Consider the following 16339-nt stretch of genomic DNA (forward strand, 5'->3'; position numbering starts at 1 on the left):
TGTAACCAAAGAAATGTACTTAAAAGTAATAAAATTTAAAGTCAGAAATTGTAATCTGATTTCTAGAATTTAAAATGTAATTTGTTACACTACTTTTCACTAAAAAGATATTGGATTACAGAAGCTAATTACTTTGTAATCAGATTACACCCAACACTGCTAGGTTCTCGCAGAGCTGCAGTAAAGCAAATTGCTGACCCTGCTGGGAGATGTGTTTACAGCATTTGATTTTACTTACTGTGGATTTCTAACCAGGAAAATCAAATAATGTGTTTTCAATACACACTGGTTCTGATATATTAACAATGGCATCAATATATTGTATTACATTGTACTGTGTTAAATGTGACATAATAGTTTTAATTGTATATACAATAAACATAATTGACTTTTTCTTACATGTTTGACTACCTCATTGCATATTGATTATGTGTTAGTAACATTGCCTTAATTTTCAATTGACAGTTTTTGAAGAGATCCCTATGGTGGCTGCACAGGACCTCAGTAACATTCTAAAGCAAGGTTACCTGGAGAAGAAAAGACGGGGTAGGAATAACTTGCATCATATTTTTTTACATTGAGTAATGATGCAGTATTTCTAATCTTTTTTTTTTCTTTTAGATCATAGTTTCTTCAGCATGGAATGGCAAAAGCGATGGTGTGTTCTGAACAACACCATATTTTATTATTTCGGGAGTGAGAAAGGTGTGTTCTGTCTTCCAGATATACCAGGTTCATTATAAGTTCAGCTTAATCGACAGCATTAAATGATGACAACAAAAATGTATTTAGAATTTTATTCTTTTTAAGAATAAAAAATAAATAAATAAATAAAAAAAAAATCTGGGCTACAGTGAGGCACTTACAATGGACGTGAATGGGACCAACAAGGCGTAAACAGTATGCCTGTTAACATGATTTTAGTGTGATAAAATCACCTTTTCTGTGTAAAGTTATATCCAATTAAAGTTATAAACCCTGTAATCCCGCAACAAAGATATTTTAAACAATGTTACAACTCAAATGATACAGTTTTAACAGTAAAATCAATGTAAGTGCTTTTATAAAAATATAAATTCAACATTTCAGCCTTAAAACCCTCCAAAAACCGGCTCCATTCACATCCAGTGTAAGTGCCTCACTGTAACCTTGATTTTTGCTTTTTTAAAGAAAAGTAGGAACGAGTCAAATTTAAATTTAGTAGTAGTATCAGTATTATGCCACAAATGCTGTCCATTGAGCTTAACTTGTATTGAGTCTTTTCATCAGTATTAAAAACAGATGTATTGAGAAACTGAATTTTGTCTTCTAAATTCAGACAAGCAGCAGAAGGGCTCATTTTATATCAATGGCTACAGTGCAGAGCTGGTCCCCAGCTTACGCAAAGACTCCAAGAAGAATTCATGCTTCGAGATGAGTGCTCCTGGAAGACGTTCTTACCAGGTTCAACACACACAAACACACTAACATTGCACATGGCTGTAGCTTTGTTCAGTCATCTATCTGTCATTTTGATGAAGAATGTTCATTCCCAGTGGGAATAGCCCCCAGCTCAACAATGATGGCTTCTCTCTACAGTTTACCGCCAGCGGTCCCCATGAGGCCAGGGAATGGGTGGACCAGATCAATTTTGTTCTTAAGGGTATGTGAGATATGGAGTGCATTTTTACATATTAAGCTGAATGCATCTTACTTGAGCTGAGCACTACGATGATCATCTTGAGGTGAAAAAGGCAGTTTTATATAAAGTGGGATACAAATAATTTTCTCTCTGGCTCAGCCAATAAGATAGGCTCTAGACCTCCTCATGCAGCACGTCATGAAGCTTCTGAGTCCAACGCGCCTCAGGCTGCCTCCTCTTCCCCATAGTGAAGCGGTCTTTACAGGAAATTGATTAGGATTTGCCCAGTAATCCTTTAGGTGCATCGATCTGGTCCTGCTTGGCATCCAGGCAGTGAGGATATGGTAGCCTGTGTTACAGAGCTCAGTCACCTGCAATCAGGCCCTCACTTCATCTGAGACAGATCTGAGGCAACCTCGCCACTCTAAAATGGGCTCTACGTGGCCCTCTGATTTGCGGGAAGTAATGGACACTCCTGAGATAGTTTTCTCCCTCCCCAACCCCCTTCGCACATGTAGATACAGCCAATGGCACAAGCATCATTCAGTATTAGCACTGTAATAAATGTCAACTTAAACACTCATCTAATTTTTTTTCCAGCTCTCTGTGCAATATCTTACATATCTGACATCAGTGTTTTTAAAACATTCTCAAAAGATATGCAAATTGGTATGCACCCTCCATATGTACTTTCATTTTCAAGCTATTAAAAGTGTTAATGCTTGATTTAATGGCTTCTTCCCAAGATCTGAGCTCTAACTTCATCCCCTTTGATGATGATGAGGACGAGGAGGTGGAAGAAGAGGAAGAAACATATGATGACATCGAACGAGCTACCACACCACCACCACCACGTTCTGGGCCAGCGCCTACACCAATTCCAACCCCAAGTCTAGGACAACCCCCCCAAAGCACCTGTGAGGAATGGAAGGAGCAAGCAAGGACTCAAGAAGAAGAAGAAGAGGATGAAGAGGACATTTATGAGGTGCTTCCAGGTACAGAAAAAAAAAAAAACATTTTTTATAACTATAGAGTAGGCCCTTTAAACAAAATATGGTTATAATATTGGTATATCCCAGTGGTTAACTATATGAATGAAAATCACTAGCTTAAAAACTTTACAGTCTTCTAAAATTAAAGTTTTTTTTGTTGTTGTTGGTTTGTTACTGAAGATTATCAGCATGCATAACCAAATTACCATTCATGCATTAGTTTAGGCCTCAGTTTATGATGGGATTTGAGTTTAGCAAGACTAATCAGGCAACTGCGATTGTAACCATCAACTCTACATTGTTGAATGGCATCAATAAGAGTATATAAATCAAGATCTGGTCGCCCAAAGTGATGGCCTCTAAGGCCTCTGAGGAGAGATACATCACTCTGGAGTGCTGTCATTTTTACCTTATTTTGCCATGTGTGCTGGGCAGCTGAGTTGGCCACAGATGGCGGATCGAGTGACCACCTCTCTCACTTTTCCGCCCTTCATTAATCTCCCTCTCATCTTCTTGTGCCTCTCGGATTTTAAGTTTAGAAAAGTGCTGAGTGGGTCTTCTATGATATTGTCTAAAATTGCTGAATTAAGTGTACTCAAATAGTTACTAAATCATTTTTGAACTGTTTTAATATAAAATTCTCAGAACTTATGTCATGCAATGAGCATCACTGCATCTAAGAAAATGCACTGATTTGATTCTCAATGCATGATAACCCTCCATATACAGTATTAAAAATTTAAAACAGTCAAATTGTAGAGCAGTTTTTAGGGAGGCAGATCTACCTAAGCTTTAGGCATTGAACCCATAATTATATCATTAAACTATATAAAATGTTAGAAAACAGATACAAAATAGAGGAATTCTCTATAGGGAAAATTTTTTTTTGGCCCCACATTTTCAATATCTGGGGCATTTATGTCAATTTGAAGGCATTTTTGCCCTGAGCCCTGGTTAACTGACCTTGTTTAGCTCTGATTTTTTATTTATTAAGAGGAAAATTTACCTTGCTGATAATAAAACTTGCTACCATCCAGTGTTGTGTGTAATCCAATTACAAAGTAATTAGTTACTGTAATCTAATTACTTTTAGTTAAAAAAGTAGTGTAATGTTTTACATTTGTAATTCTTGTAATTAGATTACATTTACTGACTTTCAATTAATTAAATTACTTTTAAGTACATTATAGGGTTATGCTATATATCTATTATAATATATTATTTCTGTAGAACACATTAATTATGGCTCCGTAACGAGTCATTGTGAAGGAGAAATGTCAGGTGCTGAGTGTATGACTTGTGTGTAATGATGCACAAGACAGAAATATAGATATTATTTTTGATTATTGGTGTGCGAAAAAATTTTTTTAGAAAGTAACTTCAAAGTAAAGTAATTAGTAAAGTAATCTGATTGTAATTTTAGAGGAAATATTAGTAATTTGTAGTGGATTACTATTTTACTATTTTATTTTAACAAACTCTCAACACAATGCTGAAAATGTATCAGAAATTTGATGTTCACAGGAAAGTCACATTTTCAAATTTAGGTTATGAAAATTCATAATTTTAAAGGGTAATGCAACAGTTTACAACACACTTTTTAGATAACATATATTTTGCACATGTGTAAATGGTAAGGAGTGGGGGGGTGGGGGGGGGTGGGCTTCAGGTTTACAGGTTTTTTTCTCCATGCTGTTCCTGGAAGCTCAGGGCAAGCTCATGCTGTGGGAAGTATAGGGTTGCTGGGCGGTGGTTTTATCGGCAGCCTGACAGCGTGAGGATGGATGTGGGAGAAAGAAAGCTGGGCTATCACTGTCACCTCATAGACCCAGAGGTGCCACGCCCAGAATCAATGCCTGTCTGTCTGAAACACACTAGCCATCTAATCCAGCCTGGCACCTCCCCTATACATCAAATGAGAGCTAGCTATTCTGCCAGCACTGCTGATATTGTCTAATATTCATATAATATAGAATGAAGTACTCAAAGCTGATTCAAAATTAGAGTAGTAAAATGTAGCATTAATTTACAGAAGAGACGGGGAGCTGCTACATTAGACTAGCGCCAAAATTGCATTTGTTCTACACTTCTACACTTCTATAACAAATGACTCTGTATTTTTTAGATGATGAAAATTCTGACCATGCTGAAGAGGGAAGTGAAAAAGCTGGTGAGTACTGTGTGTGTGTGCGTAACGGTGGACTAATGCTGATAAAATAAAATGTTATGTATAAATATGAAACATTTTAAAATATTTACATTTAATAAAAGAAAATACAGTTATTTACAAAATATATTACAAATATTTCTTTTTTTATAAATGTATGTTTTAAATAAAGGTTCTTCAGATTATGCAAATTATTACCAAGGCTTGTGGGACTGTGAAACGGATGGACCAGATGAGTTGGCCTTCCAAAGAGGAGACATTATTTACATCCTCAGCAAGGTCAGTGTTTGCTCCTTCTCCATTGCATCTCTCACATTAAAGGAATAGTTCACCCAAAAATGAAAATTCTGTTATCATTTACCCTCATGTTGTTCCGTAGAACACAAAAGAAAACGTAAGGCAGAATATTAGCCTAGGTCATTATTCACTTTCATTGCAAGGAAAAAAGATGCAGTGACAGTGAATGGTGACTGAGGTTAACATTCTGCCTAACATCACATTTTGTGTTCCACAAAAGAAAGTCATATGGGTTTGGAACAAGATGGTTACAGAAGAATTTTCATATTTGAGTGAGATATCCCTTTAACATAAATCTATACATAAATGTACACACACAAGGTCAGCCATTGCTGCTGTGTCTTTGACTGATTTGTTAGTTTGGAGAGTTTCTCTTCCTCTCCACCCCCTCGCTAATGATGAATAATATGCAGCTGGCTATAAGATGAGTCATATCGGTCAATACTCACTGACTTTCTCTTAGCAACTATTCATTTACTGTATTCTAAATGACAAAGGTGGGATGGTCTATGCTCAGTCAGGACATTCTTATTGCAACATATTGCCTTAGACAAAATATATTGGATCTGGGTTTTTTGGCTTCCTTTATTTCTGTTGATTATTCTATGTCAGTCTTGCAGTTTTAAAAATGTATAGCATATCAGAAACACATTTCAAACATAGCAGTTGCATTGGTAAAGATTATCCTTACAGATAGCCAAGGGATTTGCAGACAAATTGAGCTTGTTTGGTAATATGGCATATTGATGTAACAGAAAAATCCTTGCAGTACAGTGATCACATAGGCACATTCTCAATAATAGGCTGTTGATTCATCACTGTAGTTGTGTCATGAACTATTGAGGGTTCAGCCATGCAAGCCACTGTATTTGATACATCCACTTTAATCTATAGATATTTGTGTTTTACAAATGGGATGTTAGCAGGAACAAATAGTGTAGCTGTTTCTTAAAGAAGCCCACTGAAAGAATCAATGTGTTTTAATTTTGCCTTTAACTTCCTACTGAGCTCAATGTTATCTTGAAAAAGTTTAGGAAAGAAGGCTACCATCTTGATGTTGTAACTTATAAGATAATGTACAAATGTGACCGATAGTGAGCCTTAAAAATAATATATAAATGACAACAGTGCAAATAAAGCAGTAAGCCTTTACATTACAGTGATTTGACCACACATAAAGAGTTTTTATAGGCACAATGTGAAGCTGAGCACTATAATAAAAGATGCCAGCATTCAAAAATTGTTACATTTATTATTAAAGAAATATTCTGTTTCAATACAAGCCAAGCTCAATCAGCTGCATTTGTTGCATAATGTTGATTACCATAAAAAATATTTTCGACTCATAAATCTGGGTTACAGTGAAGCACTTACAATGGAAGTGACTGTGGCCAATTTTTGGAGGGTTTAAAGGCAGAAATGTGAAGCTTATAATTTTATAAAAGCACTTTAATTCTTCTGTTAAAACTCATGTATTATTTGAACTGTAAAGTTTAAATCCTCATTTTTACAGTCATTAAAGGCTTTTAGGGTTTGTTGACTACATCATCATGGCAACAAAGTTGCAAAATTGACTATAACTTTACACAGAAAAGGTTAGTAAGCAACTTTATCACACTAAAATCATGTTTATGTTATGTTTTGTGGCTATACTTTTGAAAGAGTCAGTATTTTACGTTTACGAATTGGCCCATTCACTTCCATTGTAAGTGCATCACTGTAACCCAGTTTTTTTGCTTTTTTTAAAGAAAAGGAGGTTCAAGTCAAAATACATTTTTTGTGGTAATCAATATTATGCCACAAATGCTGTCGATTGAACTTAACTTGTCTTGAACCCGGAATATTCCTTTAATAATTATTGGAGTAAACAGTTCTTCTGCCAAGTAATATAGTTCAGTATCCTAACTGTAATGGTTGCAAAGCAACATAGCAATTAGGCAGATTCATATAGAATGTCCAGTCACAGGTGTATTTATCTGCATTTTACTGTGGCTTCAAACACAGCTCCTCTAATTAGAATTTAGTGTTAGAAGTAACAGTTTTATAAAGCAGGATTGATTCTGTTATTCAGAAAAGGAGTAAGAATATTTACATCTGATATTATTAGTTAAGGTACACAAAGGTACACAGATCACTTATTTTTATCATAGACCTTATTAAAATGTGTGTATACAGTGAGTGTAGCATCCCAGATAGCTGGAGTATGTCTCTGATTTTGTCATCATGCTGTTATTATATTCAGACAAGTAGATTTATCATCCCCTTCTTTTAATCCCTCTGTGACTGACGTGTAATTGAAATAGCTTTTATTGATGGCAATATTTTCGAAATTGCTGCAGTTGTATCATTATGATCTTGTAGATCTCTTCAGTTGTGCGTCCTCCAAATCATCTCACACATTGTGGGGCTTCTGTTCTTTTGTTTTACGGGTGCTTCCCAGGAATGTTGACCTTACCAAGTGAAATATAGGCCATTGGCTAGAACGCAAGCTGAACTCTAGCGGTCTCACTCATAAAGCAGTGGTCATAAAACTTGAGTACATAAATTCTGCTGCACAGAGGTGTGGAGGGGAGGCTGAGTATATTTGTGTCAACACCGAGCGTAATTACAAGGTGATAAAGACGTTGAAAGTGCTAAATCAATTTGGCTAACCAACAGGTTTTGAGGCAGTGCTATGATTGACCGCTGTGAAGTTGCAAATCAAAGAGGTCGACAGCGCTGTCACAGCATTGGTGTAAGCAGAGCATACAGATTAAAAAAGCTCTCTCATCAGTCTTTATTGATCCACCACTTACAGTGAATAAACTGCTATTCTTCTCATCTACTCGAATCACCACACATATCTATAATATTTGTATGCATTGTTAAAGTGTGATAGTGGGTTAATGTTAATGAATCAACTTATTATTATAATTATTATTATTTTATTGGGTTATTATTAAGATTAGAAGCATCATCCTGTGGAATTTGAATGCTACTTAAAAAATGCATTTGTATCTTTGATCATTAAGTTGCAGAATTATTGTAGGCAACAAACAAAAAAAGTGTTTGTCTGAAATGCTGGAGCAAAAGTCATGCATAAGCAAGGAAAGCAGTGCTTACCTAACAGAAGGGTGAAAAGAAAAATGACACTGAAATATTTAAATATAATTGTTAATATAAACTACTGTTTTCGTTCAGATTCGTCATCTCTCATCTCATTTAAGCAGCACAGGGTCATGTCTAAGGGATTCCTCTTTTGTCACTTTCTCAGGCATGCTCATTCTGTTATGATGCTTTCGCCTCTGCTTTTTCCACTCGCATCTCAACGTATTAATGATGGAGAGCATTGAAAACTTCAATAATATCAATAATCTAACATTACTATTATTATTATCACGGAGTGACTGTTCACGCTAGGTGTAAATACTGCCACACAGTGTGGCTATTTGCACTGAATTAGTCTGGTGGAAACAAAGAAATTAAAGACAATCTGCTCCTTGAGTGTCTCTGCAATGTCTTAATATGATAAAATGGTGTGAGTGTGCTTTTTCCATGCAGATGACCTGGGTTCTAATCCAGCTTTTGACCCAGTTTTCTCCATCCTGTTTCCTGTCTCCACTCTTAACATTTTTCTTGAATACTACTTATAATAATAAATAAAATGAATATAAAGGTTGATTTCCTCACAGTGATTTGATCGAAATGAAGGTCAGAGAGTTGAGAGAAAGGTTTGATCTGGGTAAAATTTACCATGGTTTTACTAAATTAATATTGTAGTAACCATGTTTTTTGGTGGAAGCTATAGTTTTAATGCAATTACCATGGTGTTACTACAGTAATAAGGTGTTAACATAGTAACCGTGTTTTAGTGGTTACTATAAAATACCATGGTGATACTATGCTTAATGTATTAAAACCATGGTTAATTTTTGTAAGAGAAGGTTAGGATTGGGTTTAGGGGTAGAGGTTGGTGTAGGGTGTCTGTGGGACTATAAATAAACAGACTGCAGTGATGCCCTGTGTCAGTATTTAATTAGGGGTGCAAATAGTATCTGTCTAACACTATTTTCACTTAGTGTAAATAGCCTCTGCCTTATTATTATTACTAAGAAATCCTTTTGTCTTGTATTCATGTTAAGGCATATATTACTTTAAATCTTAGTATCCATTATTATGACTTAATTAATTGACATTAATAGTAATTTATTAACTAAAATGTGTTTGTGTTAAAAAAAAATTTCTCTTTTAGAACTGGAAAATGTAAAACAAATCTTGTGGAGATTTTGTTTGTTTTCCGCAGCTCGCGCTCCTTTCCAGTCGAATCGCAAAGAAAAATGTGAACAAATGTGTCCCCATTCAAGATATACGTCCATTGAAGTGCAGATGCAATCTTTATTTATTACAATATAAAGTTTCTTCCAAGCGGATTAGAACCCAGATCCTCTTATACAAGGGGCGAATTAATTAGCCTACCACCAGACCACCCAGTCAAACTCTTAACAATACAGATGATTGATGTACTTCCCCAGTGACCAACAATATCTCATGACCGACAGTAGCAGGCGAAGAACTAAAGTTATCAAATTTATTAAGTGAAATATTTATTTGAGAGCTTGAATTGAGCATCAAAACTGACAGTTCATCAAAATGGGCAATTTAAAATAATCTTTTACAAGTGCTCCTGGTTGCTGTGTAAGTATCTTGAGATTGACGAAAGAGGGATCCCTTCTAGACAGCACAGTTATTCATTAATTCGCTTTGGCGCCACCCTCAGGTTTAAGCACTTTATATTGTGCTTTCTCTAATTCAAAGCATTGTTTACCGTCCTTTCTTTCAACACTGTATGTTCATTCAAACTGAATCACACCAGCTACTACAAATGGCCAAGTTAAGCATGCTTACCAAAATGAGTAAGCCAATCACCCGTATAACGCATTTTGGGCACAGCGTTTAATAATGAGTATTAATAATCTTTTGTGCTTGCCCAGTTTCAAAACCCACAGCACGTGTCTGATTCACACATAAGTCACACTCATTTCATGCAGATCCTTTCCTGTTAAATAGAAAATTCTATCATCATCAAACACCGTCATGTCGCTTGAAACTGTCCAAAATTCTGTTTTCCATACAATGAAAATACATGTTTATCGATGGCTTTCAAGTTCAGTTGCAATATTGCTTGGTTCAAAAGATCATAATAGGTTGGGATAATCTTAAGCACTAAGCAAATACTTCAACATTAGACTAACACTTATGCACAGAACTTTTTAAAAAGTTGTTAAAGGGATAGTTCACCCAAAAAATGAAAATTCTGTCATCATTTACTCGCCCTCTAGTTGTTCCATACCCATATGACTTACTTTCTTCCATTAAACACAAAATTAAATGTTAGGCAAAACTATTGAGGACTGAATGTGTCACTTTCATTGTAAAATATAATACAGTAACATATAATTAGAGCTGTCAGAATGAACGCATTAACGCATGCGATTAATTAAAAAAGTTTACTGCAATATTTTTTTCTTAATCGTGATTAACGCATTTACCCTTAATACAGCATAAACCAGCATAAACACTTGTTGGGAGGGCAGAACCTTTGTAATGTGTCCACTATTCATTACACTGACGGACACACACACACACACACACACACACACACACACACACACACACACACACACACACACACACACACACACACTGTTGGTGCAGCTATCATTATGAGGATTCTCCATAAACATAATGATTTTTATACTGTACAAACTGTAGATTCTATCCCCTAACCCTAACCCTACCCCTAAACCTAACCCAAACAAAAAATTTTCTGCATTTTTACATTTTCAAAAAAACATTGTTTAGTATTTGAATTATGGGGACACTAGAAATGTCCTCATAAACCACCTTTATAGTATAATACCCTTGTAATTACCAGTTTGTAACTTAAAAAACGTCCTTGTAAACCACTTAAACCTGCCCACACACACACACACACACACACACACACACACACACACACACAACAGTGCTTCTGTGTCACTGATAAAATGATGGAGAAATGACCTCTTAACACTATCTGATGTACTAAACAAGCCCAGATGGCACTTATGATAAAAAGCACACCAAATCTGAACTATCACCAAAACGTAGAATGTGACATTTTTTGTCTGCAAGCGTGGAGTTCAATGCACTGTTTGATCCTGGCGTTGACGCGAATCATGAACACAGCTTCACGATTGCTGTAGGAAAGCGGATAGCCACAGTCTACTGGCAGATTAATATTGTGGAGGATTTGAGTTTAAGAGATTTAATGATCATTGCAATGAATATGCAACCTATGGGGAGACTAGTTCTTTCAATTAGTCAAAATCCCAATTAGACTTTGGGAAACGTTTAACGTTACTTGAATTTGTGCTATTTTCGTGCATTTCTGTCTTTATACTGTGGAAGGATTTGTTTGGAATATGTTAATAAAGCATGATATTGTTACTTATTGTTTTCTTTTCTTTTCTAAGATGGAAATATATGCATTTTGACAGGAAAAGAAGTATATCTGGTGTCAAATTTCAGCATTTCAAAATCTGTGATTAATTGTGATTAACTGCAAAAAATTATGCAATTGATAGAAAATTTTAATTGAATGACAGCACTAAATATAATATAATATAATATAATATAATATGTCTTACTATTGTTGGAGCATATTGAGAAATCTTTGCACTGTACTTTGTTTGCAGAGCATGCCGTGTTCAGCTTTCCCCTACTTGTGTAGCTGAAGGGGCCCACAGAGATTCTTCTTAAACTGTTCTTTTTCTCTTCAACCATGCCATTGTCTTACATTCCTGAATCTTAATTTATGCCCCTAGATTCAAAGTACATGACTCCCAAAGGTCAGACGTAACACATGCCAGTATTCCCAATGGAATTCCCTTAAAATCCTGGAATGAGAAGCAAAGAGATTTATTACTCTTAAGATGTGAGGCAAACTTCTCCAATACCCTTTTAACATGCAGGCCCACTGACATCTCTTTCTTTCAGTTCATCTCAGCCTCTCTAGAGCATGCGCTTTAGACTCACCAATACATTAGGGGCTGTAAACCAGGAATCTTGGATGCCAGTCTACATGAGGGCCAACCCACTATTAACGTCCAGATGCTCCATCAGTGTGTCTCTGGACACTACTGCCACCTTCTGGCTGAAGGTTGTAAGGTTCTTTAAACCAAGGGGCCAATTTAGCGGGTTTTAAACAAACACTAGATGGTTTGTGCCAAACAGAAATATTATTATGATACTCAGCTCACTTTGCATAATGTAGTGGAGTTTTTTTTAATTATTTTATAAGGATGTACAGTGGGAAAAAATAATTGGACAATATAGCCACACAGAAAAATGCATGAATGTCATTGCACTAGATAACAAAATATAAAAACAAGTGACATCTCTTTTAAATAAAGCAAAACAATTTTTATTTTAAATTATTATAAAACAATATATGTACTATTCAAAATGAAGACATTTTCTGGTTGTCACAGGTGGAACACGTCCAGAGGTAATATGATAAACTACACCTGTGTAAACTTGAGGGTAACTGACTAACATACTTCCACTAAAAATTACCTTGCCACCAACTTAGTAAAAGTAATTGCAAAAATGGCAAAGAAATTAATTCTGAGAGGAGGTCTAGCATAATTTCTTTGTGAATGCCTTGCAAATATTTTGGTATGTAATGCAATAAAATTCATGCATTTTCAAAGTGTGGTTTAAATGTTTGAATACTTTTTGGGGCCATTGTATAAATGAAAACATTCAAACAGCTTTTAGACTTCCATTTAAACGGAGAAGCGTGTATGCTTATGTAATTTTTGCAAATAAGTGGTCAGTTCTCAAAGACAAAACTGTGCGACTGTTATCTTCTTCTTGTGGGATACATCCTCATAAATTTCAGACAAATGACTGGTCCAGTTGGCCTCCTGCCCAGGGGGTCAGTCTCCTACAAAATGCCTAAAGAAAAGGAAAAGGTGCCATAAAAGAAAAGGAAAATCCAGTGGAAATAGACCCTCCTTTTTACTCTTTCTCACACACTCATCTAAGGACCTGCCTTCTTTGTGGCTGTATAGACATACTGAGCATTCTATTTACCAGCAGAGGCATTGGGGGTGAGTCTGGGGTTCTGGGGTCGTGAAGAAGGCAACGGTCATCTCCCGGCCAACTACAGTAGGTCATTATTCAGCCTAAGCCAATAGTCCAGAACTGCACTGCGGCCGCCCCCTCACACTCTGCATAATTATTATAAATGGGAGGCCACATAAACAGCCATCATTACAGGCTCTCAGCAGCATACACAATCCACTTTAAATGCCTATTAAGTTAAAGTGCCATCAGTAATCCCCAAGTGTACTTTTACAATGCCAGATATTTTGGTCTTCCACATTTTTGCCTATAGAGTCACACCTTTGAATGTCTGTTTTGGATTTTGGACGAGGCAGATTTTTGTAACTGTTCCCCTCCAGATTATTAGATAAATGTCTAAACCAACCAAACATTAACATTAAGAGTTGTTAATTGCTAGCAAATATGAAAATGACATGCAAATCACATGCACTGATGGACATAAATTGAATGATGGCCATCTTTACTCAAGCAGAAGATCAATACCTATTCGCCACCTGTCGTGTTTGCTGCTTAGGAATAACAATCAATGTGACATTGCTGTTTGTCTTCTAAGATGGCAGGATGAGAAAGACCCTATGCAGCACCAATGTTTTTATTGTTAACAAAAACTAACGTTAACTGCATTACTTCAAAACTAACTAAATAAAAGAAAAATGGCCATAAATTATAGTTTTTGTGTTACACAGATTTTTACAATGCAAAATTTTAAACCTTTACAACCCGCCTTTATTAAACATGAAAATGACGGTAGATAGCGATAACAATAGTTGGCACTGCAAAAAACCCTTTTCTTACTCAGTATTTTTGGCTTGTTTTCCAGTAAAATTATCTAAACATCCTTAAAGCAAGATACATTTGTTTGAAAAGCAAAATGACATGACATAAAAGGAAATCAAACTTTTTTTCTAACAAAATTTTGTGAGATTTATGCTTAAAACAAGACAAAACTATTTGCGAATGAAATAAGGAAAAATTAACTTATTTCAAAGGGAAAACAAGTTCATTGTTCTTACAAAACTGTTCTTACCCCCACCGCCAAATAGTTTCTTTCTTGTTTTAAATATAAACATCAGTAAATTGTGTTTGATTTCTCGGAAAACAAGACTTCATATTTTGTCATTTTACTTCTCAAGCCAATCTATTTTGTTTTCTGAGAAATCTACAAAAATTTGTAAGGTTTATGCTTAAAAAAAAGTTTGTTTTAGGCATAAGCCTCACTAAATGTGTTAGAAAACAAGATTTTTTACTTTTAAGAATATTTTATGCCAGTTTGCTTCTTAAGTCAATATATCTTGCTCTAGGGATTATTAGATATTTTTTACTGGAAATAAGACAAAAATACTGATTCAGAAAATGTTGTTTGCAGTGTATTTAAATTTTACCAGTTAATACATTAACTTTGGCAGCCCTACAAATTATATCATACTAAAACTAAAATAAAACCTAAATATACTGAAAAACTAAAACTAAACTGAACAAACCAAACTAACAATGAACAACTCCTTTACAGCAATTATTAATCTTGGTTAATACTAAGTTTAGCATATACTTATACATTTTTAACATTAAAACTTGTGTATGAAGCTGTTTATGTTATGTTGTTTATTGTGTTTTGTATTTTCTTAAAACTGGAAAACTCAATAAATATATATTTTTTAAAAACTTGTGTATTTTTACATTAGTTATTGTATTATGAACTTACATGAACTAAAAATTAACAATTGTATTTTCATAAATTAAAAATAATAAATTCTGTAAAATATATACAGTTCATTGTTAGTTCATGATAGTATTTACTACAAATAGAACCTTATTGTAAAGTCTTACCACTAAAACAGTCACAGAGTGAAAACTAACAAAAACGAAACTAAATTGAAAGTAAAAATTAAAAATAAAACTGAAATAAAACTACATTAAAAATTCAAAACTGTAATAACCCTGTGCAGCACTGCCTGTGTGGAGCTGATGCTGTATGATACGAGTTAAAGAAAGAGAAGCAGGAGAGGCAAAAGCGAGATGGAGCGAGGGAGAGAAGGAGGGGGGCCATTGTAGTACCCGAGTGCCGGGTTCAGTGGCAGGGCAATGAGAGACTTCCTGCGCTCCATCACTCCCAAGGCCTACCTCAGTCAGCTGGTGGCCAGGGGCAGAGGCCTCATGTCTCATTCTTATTACCGTGTCTCCTGCCTCCACAGTGTGTGTGTGTTTGTGTGTGTGTGTGTGTGTGTGGAAGTGTTTAAACTCACAACAGAAAAAATTTATGCATGCAGGGGCTGAGGGAGAGTTTGCAAATAAGGTAAATTATTAAAACGTAATTGAGGACGGAGGCATGTGTACATGCAAAACATGGCTTACAGGGTAATTAATACAGGGGAGAGAGAAAAAGAAAAGGGAAGAAAAGCAGTCGGTGCTCAATAATCTTGCATAGATGCTGCTGTTTTTTTAAGGGATCCATATAACTTTGTTCTTCAAAATATAAAAGGCAATGTTAGGCACAATGTTAGCCTCAGTCACCATTCACTTTCATCGCATTTGTTTTTCTCCATACAATGAAGGTGAATGGTGACTGAGGCTAGCATACATTCTAACATCTCCTTCTGTGTTTCCCTGAAAAAAGAAAGTCAAAGAAGTGAGGTTGAGCAAAAATGACCGAATTTCCCTTTTTGGGTGAACTATCCCTTAAATATCGACAGGAGTCACTTCTCAGCCTATCATACACCATATGACATTGTTCAAGTTAAGCCACTCCTACTGAAGGCATCATTAGCTGTCAATCTGTCCCCTGGTCGCCAGAGAGCAATGGGCCCATCTGAACCATTTCTAGCCACCCCCCTGAGTGAAAAATAAATGATATCAGTGGCACACTGCAGGTGTTGTCATGGTAACACATACTCTCGGTAGCTCCCTGTGCCAACTCCGCCTTCCTTCGGAGAAGGTCATTCAGGGGTCAGCGCCATCGCAGCAACGCACTTCACTTTCACAGCTCGGAAACAGCAGCTGTACATCACCTCTGGCCAGACCTAGACCAAACTCAGACACACCTGACCCAGCCCTGTTACTCTCAGTGTAGCTTCCCAAAAAAATCACCCATTATCTCAGTGCGATGCTGTTATT

General features: G+C 35.8%; 1 protein-coding gene across 4 annotated transcripts in view; it reads left to right on the top strand.

The window, feature by feature from the left end:
- Positions 1–16339, top strand: part of LOC127423112 (src kinase-associated phosphoprotein 1-like) — a 79141-nt gene that overhangs the window by 57927 nt on the left and 4875 nt on the right. For 3 of the 4 annotated variants that reach the window (XM_051667174.1, XM_051667175.1, XM_051667176.1), the window contains 7 exons: positions 466–546; positions 622–705; positions 1319–1443; positions 1579–1642; positions 2368–2616; positions 4739–4783; positions 4953–5059. In XM_051667174.1, the coding sequence (XP_051523134.1) occupies positions 466–546; positions 622–705; positions 1319–1443; positions 1579–1642; positions 2368–2616; positions 4739–4783; positions 4953–5059 (755 nt within the window). The remainder of the gene's footprint in view (positions 1–465; positions 547–621; positions 706–1318; positions 1444–1578; positions 1643–2367; positions 2617–4738; positions 4784–4952; positions 5060–16339) is intronic. The other variant, XM_051667177.1, reaches the window with a different exon arrangement.

The sequence above is a fragment of the Myxocyprinus asiaticus genome, chromosome 32 (assembly GCF_019703515.2).
Source record: "Myxocyprinus asiaticus isolate MX2 ecotype Aquarium Trade chromosome 32, UBuf_Myxa_2, whole genome shotgun sequence".
Taxonomy (NCBI): domain Eukaryota; kingdom Metazoa; phylum Chordata; class Actinopteri; order Cypriniformes; family Catostomidae; genus Myxocyprinus; species Myxocyprinus asiaticus.